Source organism: Oryx dammah, unplaced genomic scaffold, assembly GCF_014754425.2.
Source record: "Oryx dammah isolate SB20612 unplaced genomic scaffold, SCBI_Odam_1.1 HiC_scaffold_12, whole genome shotgun sequence".
NCBI classification, from domain to species: domain Eukaryota; kingdom Metazoa; phylum Chordata; class Mammalia; order Artiodactyla; family Bovidae; genus Oryx; species Oryx dammah.
In genome coordinates this window covers 52,679,591-52,697,396 of record NW_024070196.1, presented here as the reverse complement: position 1 = coordinate 52,697,396, position 17,806 = coordinate 52,679,591, and the positions used below count along the sequence as shown (strand labels likewise).

Sequence of the window (17,806 nt, the reverse complement as noted above, 5' to 3'; positions counted from 1 at the left end):
CTTGCCCGCGCCGGGCCTCCCTTTCTCCCTCCCTCCCCGGCTGGCTTGCTCGCTCGCTCCCCGCCTCCCAGGCTCGGCGCCCTCGAGTCTGCGGAGTTTGTAGAGCGCGAGCCGTTTAAATTTAGCGCTTTGGGCTGCCTGGAGCGAGGGCTCTTGGCGACGAAGAAAGATGGGGGCGAGCGCGAGGAGGAAACGCTGGCTGCGGCCGCGGGGCCCGGGGCTCCTGGCGCCCCCCGCCCCACTTCCCGCCCAGCTCTGCCGGGACCCGGGCTCGGGGGCTCGGGCGAGCGAACGTTTGGGGCCAGACCCGGGTCCTGGGCCGCGTGTGCTGCTCCAAACCCGGTGGTTCGTGTTTGTTTTGCGGAAAGAGCTGCTGTTTTTGTTCTCTGCCCGGGGGGCGAGGGGGACTCGAGTGTCGGGCCGTGCGGGTTTCTCCGGCTCACGTTAGATTCCGTCCGGCGTGGCCTGGTTGTAATTAATACGACTGAACGTTTCCCCGGCCTCGTCCGTTTCTGTCTCGGAATCGGCCCGAGGGCCAGGCCCGAGACGCCAGCCGATCGTCAGGTTGGGGCAGACTTGTTGAAAACTCCCGGCTCCCGGATTTCAACTTTATTATTTTTTTCCCACGGCCTCACCAGGGTCAGGGAGGGAGAAGAGCCGCCGCGACGTTCGAGTGTCAGTGCCCGCGGGCTCATTCTGACCCTTTATTTAAAGCCTGAAAACCCGGCAAGGCCCCGTGGCGGGCTCTGTTTATGTTTAGGGGTGTCATTTCTCAAGTAACGCCTGGGTCTCTCAAAACCACTGTGGGCGAGCCTCCAGCCTAGCCGTGTCACAAGTTAACTGTCCTTTCTGAGTCAAACCCAACAAAAAAGGCAAGAGGAAAATCAATAAAGTCCACGTGCTCCCGGGCCTCCTATGGAAAGGGCTGTCTGCAGATGGCCGGATGCCCAGCCAAGGGCTGGGTTTGGCTCCAATGGGACAAAGAATTTTCAGAACCGTGAGAAGGGGAGGCCTTCCAAAGTTGAGATCCAAGTCTTCCCTGCCGTGGGAGCTCCCCTGACGCGCAGGGCGCCGAGTGCCGGGACTGGAGCCATTTAAAAATGGCAGAAACAGCTGCAGGCCAAAACACACACAGGAAAACAAGCCCACCACCCCCTCTCCGGCGAGATTCTCAGAGGCAAGCTGGAGTTGTCCCCTGCCTGAGCGCCTAGGCAAAGAAAGAGCTGTTGTCTGGGCCTGAGTTCCTTCTGTTACCAGCCTAGAGGTGAGAAAGGGGTGGGCTGCCTTTCTGTGCTTTGGGAGGCCTGGTGGGGCCTTCTGCCCCAGGTTCCCAGCCTGGCAGAGGCTCCTGCACCCTGACAGCTGCTCCTGGAGGGCCCACCCGCCAGCTGCTCTGCTGGGAGGGCAGATGGAGCTGTGGGGTTTTCCACCCTGGGGGCCCCAGAGCAGCCAGCCTGGAAGCCTTCAGTGCTGCTGAGCAGGCTCTGGTTTGGGGAGGAGGGGAGGAGAACATGTCTCCCTCCCTTTTTGTGTTTTGGGAAACTAGGAGTCAAGTACATTAAAGACCTCAGACTTTGGGATCTTATGACTGGACTTCCAGTTCACTTCCTTGCTGTGACTTTGGGCTAACCACATAACTTCTCTAACCATGACAGCAAAGGGGCCCTGTGTGCCTTCTCCCCTCCTGGAATAATACCATGTCTCCAAAAGCACTTAATCCTTCACACGGGGAGGGGTGTGTGTGTGTGTGTGTGAATCTCTCAGTCGTGTCCGACTCTTTGCGACCCCATGGACTATATAGCCTGCCAGGCTCCTCTGTCCCTGGAATTCTCCAGGCAAGAATGCTGGAGTGGGGAGCCATTTCCCTGGTCATTAAATGCTGCCTTTATTGTCAGGTAGAAGCTTGGTTTTGCTGATTTTTTCCCCCTCCTGCCCGTTCTAAGCAAAAGGAATTTTACCTTATTTCATAGGTTTCCCCAGCACCAAGAAGCCAAATCCTACCCTCGCTCTGCCTTTAGAATGTGTCTTCCAGTCAGCCCTTGTGGTTTGGGGTTGTTTATTAACTCTGTGGCCACCAACCGTGTCTGGGACGTCCTACTGGCTAGGACACTGGGTTGCCAGATTTAGCAAATAAAATTACAGGACACCCAGTTAAATTTGAATTTCAGATAAACAACAAAATAATATTTTTAAATAGTTTTTTTTTTTTAAGTGTAAGTGTGTCCCATGCACTGTTTGAGACATACTTATACTAAAAAATATTATTCATTGTTTACCTGAAATTAAGTCAACATCCCATTTCTCTCTTTTTTTAAAAAAATTCAGAATGGAGGTGCCTAGCATACCACAGCCTGTAAGCCTAGGGTGGTGTTTCTCCTCAGTTCCAGTGACCCCTAAAAATCCCCCTCTGCCAAGCGCTACCCTTCCCCTCCTCTGGAAAAAGCCCTGTGCTGCACTGTGCATAGCTACCGGCTATTTCTCCTCTCCTTTCTGATACCCCAGCGAGGCCAGCTGGTGGAGTGCAAGGCAGCCAGATCATGGCTGAAGGAAGAACAAAATGGTGGGCTCCTTTGGGGGGAAACTGGGGTAGGGTTAGGAGGCCTGGTGTGGTGGAGAAGAGAGGGAAGTGGGAGTCATTGGGCAGGTGGTAAAAGGCTTGAGCCTTGAAGTAGGCTTAGGCCCAGGGACCCCTGGGACTGCGGTCTGAAGGGTCCCTCAGTGACTCGTGGAGCCACAGAGAGGCCTGTTGCCCGAAACCTCCCATGGTCCCTGGGGGAGGAGGGTTTGACTGTGCCTAGCCCTCGCCTCAGTACCTGCAGGGGCACCTCCTGCCAGGCACAGGGCAGGTCATGCGGGCCTGGGCCTAGTTAGGATGAAGCCAGCCATAGCCAGACCTTCTCTGGCATCAAGAACTAGCCCTGGGAAGTGGAGAGGAAGTGACAGCTTCAGAGCGGTCTTTGCGGGGGTCAGGTCTCCCTGGCTGGCCAGCGTTCAGAGCTGACCCTGAGGCAACATTAGGAATTGGCCTCGGCCTGGAGGATCTAGGGAGAAGGGTGCTCGTAGTTAACACAGGAGCTTGTGCTGGGATAGGGCGTTTGGGGCTCTCTTCCTCCAGCTGACTCCTTTTGTTCAGGACCCCAGCCTGGTGGGAAAGAGACAGGCACTTCAGCCTGGCTGGTTACAGGAGGGTTCTGGGCGTGCCCATCAAGGCCAGGTCAGGCTGCAGCCTGGAGGTTGTGAATCCAGACCTGTGCCTAGAGGTGGTGAGACTCAGGGGTCCGAGAGAGGCACTGCTCTTTGGGGCGTGCGGGTCCCTCATGGCCATATTGTGTTTTTGAGAATGGTCAGCAATCTGGATTTGAATGTGGGGTTTGACTTGTTTGTTGGCTTTATTTTTCCAAGTCTGGCAATGGATTCCAATTTTTTAAAGTACCATATAGGCCAGACAAAACATGCCTCTTGGGCGCTTGTCTGCCACCAGAAATGTAAGGTGATAAGTACAACTTAATACACTCCTTGGGGGTTGAGGGGGCTGCGAGTTCTAGGGTAATGGCTTTGGAGGTGGTGGTAGGAACTCTTCGCTGCTCCTCTAGGTCCGTGTGTCGTTTCCTAAGGCGCTGCTTGATGACACACCCAACACTCCCTGGACGTGTCTACAAAGTACCGGGTTCTCACTCAGCATCTCACCCCTGAACTTCAGGGCCCGTCTCTCCCTGGGTGGCTGCTGGCTGGACTGCAGACTATGATCAGAATCTCAGTGCTCTTCCCTCTGACCCCTGGCCCCTCAGTGCCTATACCTAGAAATGGAACTGAAGAACAGTTTCTAATGCCTGGAGCGAGTTGGGAACTGGGGCCAAGGGAGGCGCCAGAACCTGGCCGTGTTCCGCTCAGAACCTGCGGGGCCTGTAACCTCCCTGCACCTGCAAGCTTGCCACATTCATCTCGGCTCACGTGTGGCCTGCGAAGCCCAGGTCTGGCGCCCTTTATACCCTGAGAGGTGTCCTGTGTATTGCAAGTCAGTTACTTTTTTTTCTGTTTTAAACACAATCAAGCCTTGGATCTGCTGACCTACTGGGGCCTGGGCAGAGGAAACCAGCTTGGGAGGAGTGAGTGCCTGTGGCCCTTTGGGTGGGATTGGAGCCATTTGTGCCTCTTTGTCCAGCTTCTGTGGCTGATGAGCTCTGTGGAGTCATTTCTTAGTTTTTTTCACAGGAGACAGAATACCAGGGGTCACAGCCCACGTCGCGGTTCTGCTGTTGCACTAGCTGCGTGACCATGAACTAGTGGTATAACTTCTCTGGGCCTCCCTGTTTCCTCATCTGTAAAGCAGGATGACAATAGTTCCCCTCTCATAGGCCTGTGTAAATAAAGCATTTGGCGTGAAGTAAGCCCTCAGCACACAGTGGCTATTGTGATGGCTGCTTTGTCTCCTAGGTTGTTTCTTGGAATGTCTCTGTCCCTTCCAGGCACCTTCTGATTATTCAGAATGGAGATGGGCAAAGACTGGGGCTGTGGGTCATCCATCCTGCCTCCAGGAGGTTAGGGGACCGGTGGATGGTGACTTAGGTACCTGCCTATACTTAATTCTCTCAAGGCTAAAAGGGACAGGGATGGGGGCAGGGGAGCTGGTCCAGAAAGCAGCGTGGCAGGGAGGTGTGAACACTGGTGAGAACGACTCCAGCTCCCCCTACCTCAGTTTCTTTATCAAACAGGAAGGTGACTGTTTACTGTCACCAGAGATTATAGGAAAATTAAAGCAAGTGTGTATAGTGCTTATCACACAGAAGGCACTAGAAACGGTCACAGTAGAATTATTGTTGTTGTTGTCGTTTAGTCGCCCAGTTGTGTCTGACTCTGCAACCTCATGGACTGCAGCAGGCCAGGCCTCCCCGTCCCTCACCGTCTCCCAAAGTTTGCCCAAGTTCATGTCCATTGCATCGATGAGGTCATCCAGCCATCTCATCCTTTGATGCCCTCTTCTCCCTCTGCCCTCAGTCTTTCCCAGCATCAGGGCCGTTTCCAGTGAGTCGGCTGTTTGCATCAGATGACCAAACCAAAATACTGGAGCTTCAGCTTCAGAATCAGTCCTTCCAATGAGTATTCAGAGTTGATCTCCCTTAAGATTGATTGGTGTGATCTCCTTGCAGTCCAAGGGAGTCTTCTGCATAGTAGAATATATGTTGATAAAAGCCAGGCCCCAGGCAGTCCACTGGTTAGGACTCAGTGCTTCCACTGCAGGGGGTTAGGATTTGATTCCTGGTTGGGGAACTAAAAAAAAAGCCAGGCCTTAGCTTCTTCCAGCAGAGGACTTTGGGAACCATGCAGGCACAGTTTGGGGCATGGAAGTGTCTGTGGTTTTGGTTCGCTGGGCCCCCAGAAGTCCCGATGGTGGGTTGTTGCCAGCTGGTGGGAATGTGTCCCTTTAGCTCGTGAGGTTTGCTTTCCCATGGAGGGGAGGACCCAAGGCTGAGGTCTTGGCGGAGAGGCTGAACAAGGTGCCCACAGCCGCTTGTAATTCTTGGCTCTGGTGCACCCGCTGAGGTCTCCTGGCTGCCACACTACCTGCAGCAGGTGTGTGTCTGGCCCCGACATCATCTCATGGGGCCCTTGAATCAACTGGTTTCCTTAGTGTGACCTTCCACGTCTCTGAGACGACAGAGTCCGGTGCTGGGACTGTGGACTCCAGAGCCCCAGCGACCTGGTTGGAATCCCAGCCTTTCTTCTGGGGGAGCCTTCCCTGAGCCTCTGTTTCCTCAGGCATATGGTCTCTGGTTGTCACACTAGTGCTAGGGGCAGGAAGCTACAGGACCTGACTTACAGGCTGCGAGAGGTCGGGACCGAACTTGGGAGGCTGGGGTGATAACTAGAGGAAGAAGATGATGCTTGGAGCAGAGAGGTGGGAGGAGAGAGTGGTCATTATTATCATTACCTTTGGTGAAAACTAGTCACCCGCTTTCCTTCCCACGGCTTGTGGTTTACTTCTCGCTGTCAACTTGCCTTTGACAGCCGTGCCCCAGGCGTTTAGGATGCAGCTGAGGGTGGGTCAGGGGCAGCGGTGTAAACGTTAGAAGCTGAGACCCTGAACTCAAGCCCATCTCTGAGTGTAGGGTCTCGGAGCAACCTCCCACCTGGCTGCTGCCCTCCGCCCAGGCTGTGCTTCCTGTTGCCATCCCTGATACTCAGCGTCTGGGGGCCGAGGCCACTGAGCATCCCGGTTTGCCCCCGTGCTCTGTTCCCCTTGGCTGATCTAACTGGCGCTTGCCCGGAAGAGCCTGGGATGGTTACTCATGCTGTCTGCTCCTGCCTCCCTTCCCAGGACCTCAGAGGACTTGCCAAGAGGGTGGGGCGAGCCCCTGGATGCCCTTGCTGAAGACCCTCCCACCCCTACCCTACGCCCACTGGAGAAAATGCCCTGTTGGTCTGATGGTCTCTCTGCTGCCCAGAGGGCTCGGGTGGCCCAGTTCTCTGGTTCCATGGGGGTGAAAGCTGGAGGAACCTGGAGCCTGATTCCCTTCATCCAGAGGAATCATCCCAGTGGCAGTGACCTGTCCCCACTCCCATCTTACCAAGCACTTTTACCCAAATACAAGAAAGCTGTCCACATGCTTTGTCTCCCGTAATTCTTGTGGCCACCTGGAGAGGTTGACAACCCCATGTGGTCCAGAAGATGGGGAAACTGAGGCTCTGGTGAAGTGATTTACCCTGGGTGGCGGGGGGCGGGGTGGGGAGATCCCAGCCAGTGCTGGGATTCAAACCCGTGTCTGTGTGATCCAGAGACGTTCTCTCAGCCCCACCTGGGGCAGTCGCTGTGTCACAGCTGCTCCAAGGACGTGTGGCCCACACCCCCACCACCAGCGTGAGCAGGGGTCCACCCCAGAAGCCCCCTGGTAACAGGTTCTTCCTTGTCCTCTGCAGGGAGAAGAAGTGGGTGACTGTGGGCGACACATCCCTGCGAATCTACAAGTGGGTCCCCGTGACGGAGCCAAAGGTTGACGATGTGAGTATGGGGGCTGGTCCCCTGGAGTGGGGCTGCCCCCCTGGAGTGGGGCTGTCCATCCACGCTTCCCACTATGGCGACAGGGGACTGGCTGTCCACTGCCACCCTCCATGTGGGGACCCGGGGGCAGAGCACTTGGAAAGCAGAAGGATCCAGCTTGGGGCTGGAGAGGCTGCTGGATCTACCCCTTACCCAATAGTCTACCCTTCCCCCATAGTCCAGCCCTAGTTTGATGACACCACCCTTATGGAAGAAAGTGAAGAGGAACTAAAAAGCCTCTTGATGAAAGTGAAAGAGGAGAGTGAAAAAGTTGGCTTAAAGCTCAACATTCAGAAAACGAAGATCATGGCATCTGGTCCCATCACTTCATGGCAAATAGATGGGGAAACAGTGGAAACAGTGTCAGACTTTATTTTTGGGGCTCCAAAATCACTGCAGATGGTGACTGCAGCCATGAAATAAAACGACGCTTACTCCTTGGAAGAAAAGTTATGACCAACCTAGATAGCGTATTGAAATGCAGAGACATTACTTTGCCAACAAAGGTCCGTCTAGTCAAGGCTATGGTTTTTCCTTTGGTCATGTATGGATGTGAGAGTTGGACTGTGAAGAAAGCTGAGCACTGAAGAATTGATGCTTTTGAACTGTGGTGTTGGAGAAGACTCTTGAGAGTCCCTTGGACTGCAAGGAGATCCAACCAGTCCATTCTGAAGGAGATCAGCCCTGGGATTTCTTTGGAAGGAATGATGCCAAAGCTGAAACTCCAGTACTTTGGCCACCTCATGCAAAGAGTTGACTCATTGGAAAAGACTCTGATGCTGGGAGGGATTGGGCGCAGGAGGAGAAGGGGACGACAGAGGATGCGATGGCTGGATGGCATCACTGACTCGATGGACGTGAGTCTGAGTGAACTCCAGGAGTTGGTGATGGACAGGGAGGCCTGGCGTGCTGCAGTTCATGGGGTCACAAAGAGTCAGACACGACTGAGCAACTGAACTGAGGCGGGGAGTGTCCCCTGCAAGTCGCCTCTTCCGACAAGAGCCCCATGATTTGCCCCACACTGTAGTGCCAAAGTGTCCCCTCTCTTAGACTGAGCACCATGGTTTTGGGGTGGGCATGGTGGTACCTGCAGACAGGCAGGCCCTCTGCCGTCATTGTAGGGCCATTCCTGGCCCCTGACCATCTGTCAGACATTACTTTGTGGAGTTGAGCTCTGTATCCACCCTGTACAAGGGAAGACACGAGCTCAGAGTGGCAAAGCCATTTCCCCAGAGTCACACAGCAGATCTGTCAGATCTGTCCTGACTTCAAAGCACATATTCTCTACTCTTGGAGAGCCTTCTGGGGGTTGGAGCTGCTGGTGAAGTGTGACCCCAGAGAGTGGCGCAGAGAAGCCTGGGCGGATGTTAAGGGGAGGGTTCCAGGCGGAGCAGTGACTGTGACCACTAGGGGGAGCCCTTGTGTCTGTGCCTAATCTTCAATTCAGTCCAATTGCTCAGTTGTGTCCGAGTCTTGGTGACCCCATGTACTGCAGCATGCCAAGCTCCCCTGTCCATCGCCAACTCCCAAAGCCTACTCAAATTCATGTCCATCCTGTCAGTGATGCCATCCAACCATCTCATCCTCTGTCATCCCCTTTTCCCACCTTCATTCTTTCCCAGCATCAGGGTCTTTTCCAGTGAGTCGGTTCTTTGCATCAAGTGGCGAAAGTATTATAGTTTCAGCTTCTGCACCAGTCCTTCCAATGAATATTCAGGACTGATTTCCTTTAGGATTGACTGCTTGGATCTCCTTGTAGTCCAAGGGACTCTCAAGAATCTTCTCCAACACTGCAGTTCAAAAGCATCAATTCTTTGGCGCTCAGCTTTCTTTATGGTCCAACTCTCACATCCATACATGACTGCTGGAAAAATCATAGCTCTGACTAGACAGACCTTTGTTGCCAAAGTAATGTCTCTGCTTTTTAATATGCTGTCCTAATCTTAGGGATTGATGGCTGGCAGCTGCCCCACGTCACAGATAGTTTTGCAGCTCTGTGGCTCCCAGGCTAGTTACCCTCAAAGACCTCCAGGTCAGCTACTATCATTTCCAGTCAAAATCCAAAATGGTTCCACCAACAAGCCTCCCCGTGAGCTATTCCTTCTGCCTGGAGTGCCATGCCTACTCATGCAAGCGTGGCTCACACTGACCTACGCGCTTCCAGTCGTGACAGTATGCATGATTGGTAGGTTACTAGGGGCCATAAGGAGGGGCAGGGAATTCCCTGGCACTCCAGTGGTTAGGACTCAGTGCTTCCGCTCCCGAGGACACAGGTTCAATCCTTTGGTCGAGACACTAAGATCCCACATACCACGTGGCTTGGCCAAAAAAAAAAAACAGGCAGGGCAAAGCCTCCCTCCGCCATTTCCAGTGACCTACCCCACAAGTCTGGGGTCTCCAGGCAGGGCTGAGGCGCCGTTCTTGACCCTTTGATCACATGTTAGCCCCTAGGTGAGTCGACACTGGGCTGAGATGGCGGTGGCGTGTCGTCCCCTCTGGTCGTGGCCTGGTTCATGGAGCCACCAGGGCTGCTTTACCCCAGAGGCACCAACACAGACCATCACGGCCTTCGGTGTGGGCCATTCCGGAGGGAGAGCAGAGTGCGGCCAGCCTCCTGGAAGGCAGCTTCTGGCTCCTGCCCATGTCTGCGCCTTGCACATCATTAGGTGTTGTATAAACGCCGGTTGCATTTGAGAAGATGTGGTCTCTGCTCTCAAGGAATTTATAATCTCGTTGGGGGAAGATAATTATAGAATAGCATGAAACAGACATCAGGGAAGCGCCAAATGGATTGTGATCAAGGAGAAAACGTAATCGATGGGGTGTTGGGAAGGACAGGGCAGCCCGGAGCTGGACAGAGACCTCTAGCTGTGGAGTTGGACAGGCTAGCCTCAATTAACCTGTGATTCCAGACAGGTGACCCCACCTTGCTGGGTCTTAGTCCCCTCTTTTGTGCAATGGAGCATTACTATCTGGCTCCTGGGGTTTTCTGCAACAGAGCAAAGGCAGTATATCATATGGGAAGAAGTTAGCTCAGCGTGGCTGTGCAGACGGCGCTTAGATGCTAATTCGCTGTCATTTCTGAGCTGAGATGTACAATATTCCTGCCCACTTCCTCTCAGGCGATGGATCCCGCACCTGGCTGAGCACTTGATCCCCTGGGAGTCTTGACAAAATGCAGGTTCCCAGGTGCCACTCCAGACAGCTGAATCTGCATCTCTGATGGTGGTGGCCGGGAATCTGCATTGGAAAAGGACAGCTTTTCATGTTTTTAAATGCCCATTGATGGCATGGTTACATCATTTTTTTTCTTCAGAATTTTCTTGAAATTTTTATTCTCTTAAATAGGTAAAACATGTTACAGAATTCAAATGTTACTTATAAACCCTTAAAAAAAAAAACTATGACAATTCACCTGCATAAAATTCACGCTTTTAAATTGTGCCAGCCAGTGTTGGTATGTTCACGGTGCTGCAACCATCATCACCGTAATTCCAGGATGTTTTCATTACCCCATAAAGAATAAAGAAAACTCATACTCTCGTGAAGATCCTGGAGTCAACTATCTGTTTTTGTACGTTTCCATATTCTTTAAATGTTACTTTATTTTTTAATAGCCTTATCTTTTTAAAAAAATATATTTTTAATTTATTTGGCTGTATTGGGTCTTGGTTGCAGCATGTGGGATCTAGTTCACTAACCAGGGCTCGAACCCTAGCCCACCAACCTGGGAGCTCAGAGTCCCAGCCACTGGACCCTCAAGGAAGTCCCCAGTATTATCTTTTTGTAAATCTGCATCCCATCCCGATGAGTACCTCTGACCCCACCCAGCTCTCTTCCTTGGAGACAACCAGTGTTCATTTATCCTTCCAGGGAGCGTGCGCACACACACACACACACACACACACACACACGTTCCTTTATGCTCTTCCTTTACTGCCAATGGCAGCATCCTGTTCACGTGTTCTGTGTCTTTTATACATCTCGGGGATACCAAAGTATTTTAATATGTGGATATCTCTGCGGATCTTTCTGCGTTTGTACGGAAGAGCTTCCCTGGCATCTGTAATTGGTGTATACCGTTGCATTGAATGAATGTACTGTACTTTGTTTAACAAATCTTTTTCCAATGGATGCAGTTAGGTTGTTTCCAACACACTCCCACATGGAACTTCCCTGGTGGTCCAGGGGCTAAGACTCCATGCTCCCAATGCAAGGGACCCAGATTCAGCCCCTGGTCAGGGAACTAATCCCACATGCTCCAACTAAAGATCCTGCATGCCATAACTAAGACCTGGTGCAGCCAAATAAATGAGTTTAAAAAAAAATGGAACCACATGTAAGAGCATCCCCTTCACCCCTGCTTCCTCCCTGGGCTTTCCCTCCTCACCTGGTCTCCAGAGTCGGGTCAGAAGTCAGCTGACTATTTTTAAGGAAGGCAGTGTCTGGGGCCTGAAGATAGTTGAAATGCATGAGCTGGCTTTTCCATCCCTCACCTGGCATTCCTGTACCAGCTTCGGGCTGAGTAACCACAGCCTTTCACCAGGGGAAATTCCCACCAGCCAGGGTGTTTGCAGGCCTGTGGGGTAGCCCCTACAAGCAAGATGGCGTTACCCCCAGCATCGCCAGCCCACCCCCAGAAACTTCCCCTCCACAGGGCTCCTTGATCCCAAAGCAAGGAGACCCCTGCATGGGATGTGTTCAAAGGCAGGCCAGTGGAGCCCTCCAGAGACTTGGGGGTCTCACTTGTGCGTGCACACATGTACAATTCAGTGACTCGGTTTCTGCATCACTTTTCTCCTCCAGAAAAACAAGAACAAGAAGAAGGGCAAAGACGAGAAGTGTGGCTCAGAGGTGACCACCCCAGAGAACAGCTCCTCCCCGGGAATGATGGACATGCATGGTGAGCTTCCCGCGGCCGCCAGCCGGGCCGTCTCCTGCCCGGAGCGCTCGGCTGTGTTTTTGTTTTGCCAGCAGGTTTGTTCACATTCCAGGCCAGGGGTAGGAGGGCTGGGCAGGCTCGGCAGGATGGGGAGGCCTCTGTGCCAAGGAGGAGGCTCATTGGAGGAGAAGAAGCTTCTTTTCCCAGAGCAACGAGCCAAGAATCATAAAATGAGCCAGAGTGGGTCTTCCTGGTGGTCCAGGGACACCACGCTCCCGGTGTAGGGGGCCCAGGTTCAATCCTTGGTCAGGGAGCTTGATCCCACATGCCACAACTAAGACCTGGTGCAACTAAATAAGTAAATATTTTAAAAAACTGAGCCAGGAATATTAAATAAGACCTCCTTCTCACCCAGTGACACAAACCTCACAGGAGATGTTCTGTGAGTCCCATGTGCCCAGGAAGTTTTTTGGAGTAACTATCTCTTTTTCTCCTGGGCCTGATGTATCATATAAATGACTCTTGTTTCCCATTTCCTATTTTGCTTGGGCTACTGGGAAGCTCTCACTGGATTTCTGACTTCACATGAATCATTCTGGGACCCTGGACCTGCCCTTCTACATTGATGGCTTAATTTCCTTTGCTGTCATATTTCAAAAGTTGTAACCAGTGTCCCATTGATCAGATCCAGGCTGGAGACATGCTTTCGTCCAGCGGTCCCCAACGTTTTTGGCACCAGGGACTGTTTTGTGGAAGACAGTTTTTCCACAGACCGGGGGGAAGTCAAGCAATGGGCAGTGGTTGTAAATACAGAATGAAGTTTTGCTCATTCGTCTGCCACTCCTCCCCTGCTGTGCAGCCACAGACGGGTATCCGTTCATGGCCTGGGGGTTGGGGACCCATGCTTTAACCAGTCTGTAAGTGTTTTGACACTGCTGGTATTTTTTTTTTCTTTTAACCTTTTTATCGGAGAGGAAAGGCACAAATCATAAGTGTATGGCTCCATGAAATGTTCACAAACTACACACCCTTTTGTAACTGTCCCAAATCAAGACAGAAGGTTGGGACTTCCCTGGTGGCCCCGTGGCTAAGACTTTGTGCTCCCAGTGTAAGGGACCCAGGTTCAATCCCCGGTCAGGGCACTAGATCCCATATGCTACAACTATAAGATCTAAGGAGATCTGAGTGCCATAACAAAAACCAAGCACAGCTAAATAAATAAATATGAATATATATATTTTGTTTTTAAAAAAAAGGTTCCCGGCAATCCACAGGGTGTCCATTCCTGGCTGTCCCCACCCCATCAAGGCGAACCACCACCTGACCTCTAATGGCAGAGATTTGAACTGGAAGTGGCTAAAAATTGAGTTTCTGATATTTATAAACTACGAGAGACCTGCTTTTCTCCCTTCCTCTGAGGAATCGGATCTGCCAGTCCTTGGGCACGTGGATCCTTGAGGCCACAGCCTGTTGGAGCAGAAACAGCCGTCCCTGCGGGAGGGCCAGCCCCACACGGCCCGCCAGGCTCACCTCCTGTTTTGCCCTGTACCTGCCCTACTGGTCTCAGAGCTCCCAGTGCTTGCCATTCTCTGTCTCGATCCCAGTTTCTCTGTCTTTTGTCCTTCTGACCACCCGCATGTTCTTTTTGCACAACATAGTGGTATTAGATAAATCAACAAATAAGTCAAAAGGGAACATTGGCTGGATCTAGTTCCTAACCCTCCGGGCCCAGGGCTGTCTTAACTGGGGGAAGGGAGGCCAGCAGACTTCCCCGTTTGCACAAACTGACTAGTCTGGAAAACAGTCACAAGCTCCGAGGGCAAGGATTCCTGCTGGTTGCCAAACTGGCTTCAGAAAAAAGCACAGGGGGTATTTGCTGACAGTTAACGTGACAAGAAACGTGACACACACACGCACACACAACACACACCCATACCTCAACTGGCCATACAGTCATAATCAAGATGCATTTCATTTTCAAAAACAGCTTTTTGGGGACTTCTCTGGTGGTCCAGTGGCTAAGACTCTGCACTCCCAAAGCAGGAGGCCCAGGTTCGATCCCTGGTCAGGGAACTAGATCTCATATGACACAAGTAAGACCCAGAACAGCCAAATAAATATGAAAAAAAACACAAAGAAATAGGTATTTGAGTTGGGGCCCCTGTCTCCCTGGGGCTGGTCAGCATCTCTACTTTCTGGGTACCGAGGAGAGCCCTGGCCTGGCTTGTTTTCAGTTCATTCATAGAATTACAGGTGAGAACCTTTAGAGCAGAGAGCTGGATTCTAATGTGTGTCTGCTAGGATCGCCCCTAGATGATCACGAGCTAGTTATTGAACATGTAGCCTTGGGTTTTTCTGTTTTTAACCTGTCACACAGGGATGGTAATACCTACTTCACAAAGTCGTTATGAGTATTAAATAAGAGAGTCCCTTAAAGGCCTGGGTGTGTCAGTAGCTAACATTTAAGAAGCCATCACATTGTGCCAGGCAAGCATCTTGCTAAGCCCATTTGAGGCATCACCTCATTCAGTCCTGGTAGTGAGCCCCTCTTGTACAGAAACCAAGGCTGAAGAAGGTGAAGGAACTTGCTAGAGTTAGGAAGCTCATCAGTGTCAGTGCTGGGATCTGAGGTCCTTTGGAGAATTCAAGTTTATGTCCACTAGCCCAGACTTAACTCCCTAGAAAAATCCAGAATGCTGAGCAACCCAGGTCCCTGACTCAGGAACCATGCTCACTTTCCATTTTAGTACCTGTGCAGCCAAGAGAGACCCAAGTCTGACCACAGGTCGTGGAAGTCTAAAAGCTCAGGGAAAGTTGTGGGCCTGGTTAGAATTATCTGGAATGCTCCAGGCAGATGGATGGACCTGGGAGGAAGTGAGGGGACAGAGTTTCTGCATCCAGCTGTTTATAAGTCTCCAGGATCCACCTGGGGTCAGCCCGAGCATCAGGGTCATGCCGTTACCAGGTTACCAGGCTAGGTTCAGGGCAGCTGACTTGTTAAACATGAGTGCTTACTGTCCTTAATCAGCATGACCCCATGCAGGCACCCACAGGTTGTGCCTTTGAGTTCTGTGTTTCTCACACACACTCCCGTATATATATCTTGGCGTAGAGAGGAACTTTAGATTTTTCTCGAAAGATAAACCAGGGGGAGTTTACATCTTTTTCTTTTTTTTTAAGTCCCAGAATTCACAAGAGGGTGCTTTTGTGTAATGAGTGCCCCAGAGTACACTTAAAATAAGGTACAATTTATGAAGTCAGGGCTGCAGCGCTGCCTGGAGCAGCCTCGCCAAGTGGAAGCAGAGGAAAGGCTCGGGGTTGGGGGCTGGGCAGGCCAGCATGAGCGAGGGCTCTGCTGTTGAGACTCAGTTTCCCCACCTGGGAGGTTTCTGAGATTAAACAAGGTGACTGTAGATGCCCTGGCCTGGTGCCCAGCATGTAGTCGGTGCCCTGGACGTGTTGATGTGCTTGCTTCTCCTCTCTCCTCTCCCTCTCTCTTTCTCTGTGTCTCTGTTTCTCTCTCTCATTTTTACAAAAATGGCTTTGGTCCCAGGTGCACAGCATGGCCCAGAAAAGCAGGGTAAAGCTGTAGTAATATTTTTGAAATGATCATGTGGGTATCTGTAGGTTAAAATGACTCTGATTGCTTCTCGGCCTGTTGGCTAAAACGAAGTGTGGTGTCTGTTCTTATCAGTTTAATATCTCTATCCAAGGACAGTGTAGTACATGGATCTTTGGAGGAAGGCACTGGGCTAGCAGCTTGCACTGTCCGCTCCACACATCAGCCTGGCATTGCAGTACCTCCAGGAACGGTGCTCCCCCTTGGGGAGTAACTCAGTATGAAAAGACAGATTATAGGGAATTCCCTAGCAGACCAGTGACTAGGACTCTGAGCTTTCACTGCCGAGGGCCCAGGTTCAGACCCTGGTCAGGGAACTAAGATCCCACAAGCTATGTGGTGCCACAAAATAAAGAAAGAAAAGAAAGGAAAATGACTCCTTGTGCCCAAGAGAGGGGTCCAGGGCAAGCAGGTATGTACCCCCAGGAACCCCAGCTCCACCCCTAGTGCCCTTTTTGCCCAGTGAACTTTCTTCCCCCTTTCCTTTTTAATATGAAAAAAATGTCATAATAGAGAACAGTAGAGAGAATTGTTTGATGAAATCCACATGCCCACCCACCTAGATTTTCATAATATGATGCCGCATTTGCCTCACCTATTTTTTAAATGTGTTAGGTTTTTTTTTTAATTGAAATACAATTTTCAAATTCAAAATTGCACAGCTCTTGAGTATAAAATTCAGGGAATTGTGACAATTGCATGCAACCCGTGCTAGATTTTAAAGTACGTTTCCCCCACACCATGATACTTAAGTCTGTACCTAAACACTTCAGCATGTGTCAGTGATAAATGACATTTCTATCTACCCACTGTACCATTATCACTCCTAACAAAATTAATTCCTTACTTTGAAACTCCAGACTGTATTCAATTCCCCAGTTGTCCCCAAATGTCTCTCGGAGCTGGTGCATTCAAAACAGGACCCAGATAAATCCCACACGTCATGTTTAGTTGTTAGGTCTCTTAAATTTCTTTAATCTGTAATACGACAATGATCTTTCCCGTTTCTCTTTTTTAAAAAATATTGATTGATTGATTTGGCTGTATCAGTTGCATCATTCAGGATCTTTCAATACAGCAGGGGGGCTTAGTTGCTCCGAGCCATGTGGGGACTTCTCCAACCAGGGATTGAACCCAATCCCCTACATTGCAAGGCAAATTCTTAACCACTGGACCACCAGGGAATTGCCCTCTTTTTTTTTTAAATGGCATTGACTTGGTGAGCCTGGGACCCTTGTCCTGTAAAATATCCACTTTCTGTTGTGAACTTGTTTCTCTTTCTGTCTCCCCCTTTAATTTTGTATCAAGTGCAGTTGGTCCAGGGCTGGATCAGATCCCCTGAAACAGTTTGGCGATGCTGCCTCCTAGGACCACGCTCCAGCCTCTGCATTGCTTCAGAGCCAGGCCCACGAGATACTGGTTTCTTCACCCAGAACGAGACTCTCATGACCCCCCACCCCTCTTTTCTCAGCAGCTGCAGCATTTCACACTGTGATTCTGTTCCCTCGCCATGCAGATGATAACAGCAACCAGAGCTCCATCGCAGACGCCTCCCCCATCAAACAGGAGAACAGCAGCAACTCCAGCCCTGCTCCCGAGCCCAACTCAGCTGCGCCCGGCGATGGCACCGACACCAAGGTGGACGAGGCCCAGGCCGATGGGAAGGAGCTCCCTGGGGCTGAAGGTACGTGCCCTCGAGGGTGGGGCTCAAGAGAGACCTCTCTATAGCCAGCTTTCAGCCAGGCAGCTGGAAGGGACTTTAAGGAGGTCCTGCCAAGTGCTGCCCCCCAGAAGGTAATGGTAGAGAAAGGTAATGCCTAGAGTTCATATTCTTGTTGTTTAAAAGCTGTCTTGTCTGACTCTTTTCCACCCCATGGGCTGTAGCCTGCTAGGCTCCTCTGTCCATGGGATTTCCCAGTCAGGAATACTGGAGTGGGTTGCCATTTCCTTCTCCAAGGGATCTTCCCAACCCAGGGATTGAACCTGCATTGGCAGGCAGATTCTTTACCACTGAGCCACCAGGGAAGCCCTATACATATGTATAGGTTTGTTTATTTTGAGATTTCTGGGTTCTCTATGTTTCTTTCTTTATTTTGGGGGCCATGCTACGTGGCTTGTGGAATCTTAGTTCCCCAACCGGGGATCAAACCCATCCCCGCTGTGTCAGAAACATGGAGTCTTAACCACTGGACCACCAGGGAAGTCCCCAGGTTCTCTTTAAATGAAAAATTTCCAATATACAGAAAAAATGAAAGAATAGTGTAATACT

At 51.3% G+C, this 17,806-nt stretch overlaps 1 protein-coding gene and 1 pseudogene across 2 annotated transcripts in view; both read left to right on the top strand.

Moving 5' to 3' along the window:
• Positions 1-17,806, top strand: part of BCL7A (BAF chromatin remodeling complex subunit BCL7A) — a 30,657-nt gene that overhangs the window by 721 nt on the left and 12,130 nt on the right. For both annotated transcript variants that reach the window (XM_040250748.1, XM_040250747.1), the window contains exons 2-4: positions 6,916-6,997; positions 11,843-11,939; positions 17,054-17,221. In XM_040250748.1, coding sequence (XP_040106682.1) covers positions 6,916-6,997; positions 11,843-11,939; positions 17,054-17,221 — 347 coding nt within the window. The remainder of the gene's footprint in view (positions 1-6,915; positions 6,998-11,842; positions 11,940-17,053; positions 17,222-17,806) is intronic.
• LOC120871651 lies at positions 15,561-15,741 on the top strand (annotated as a pseudogene).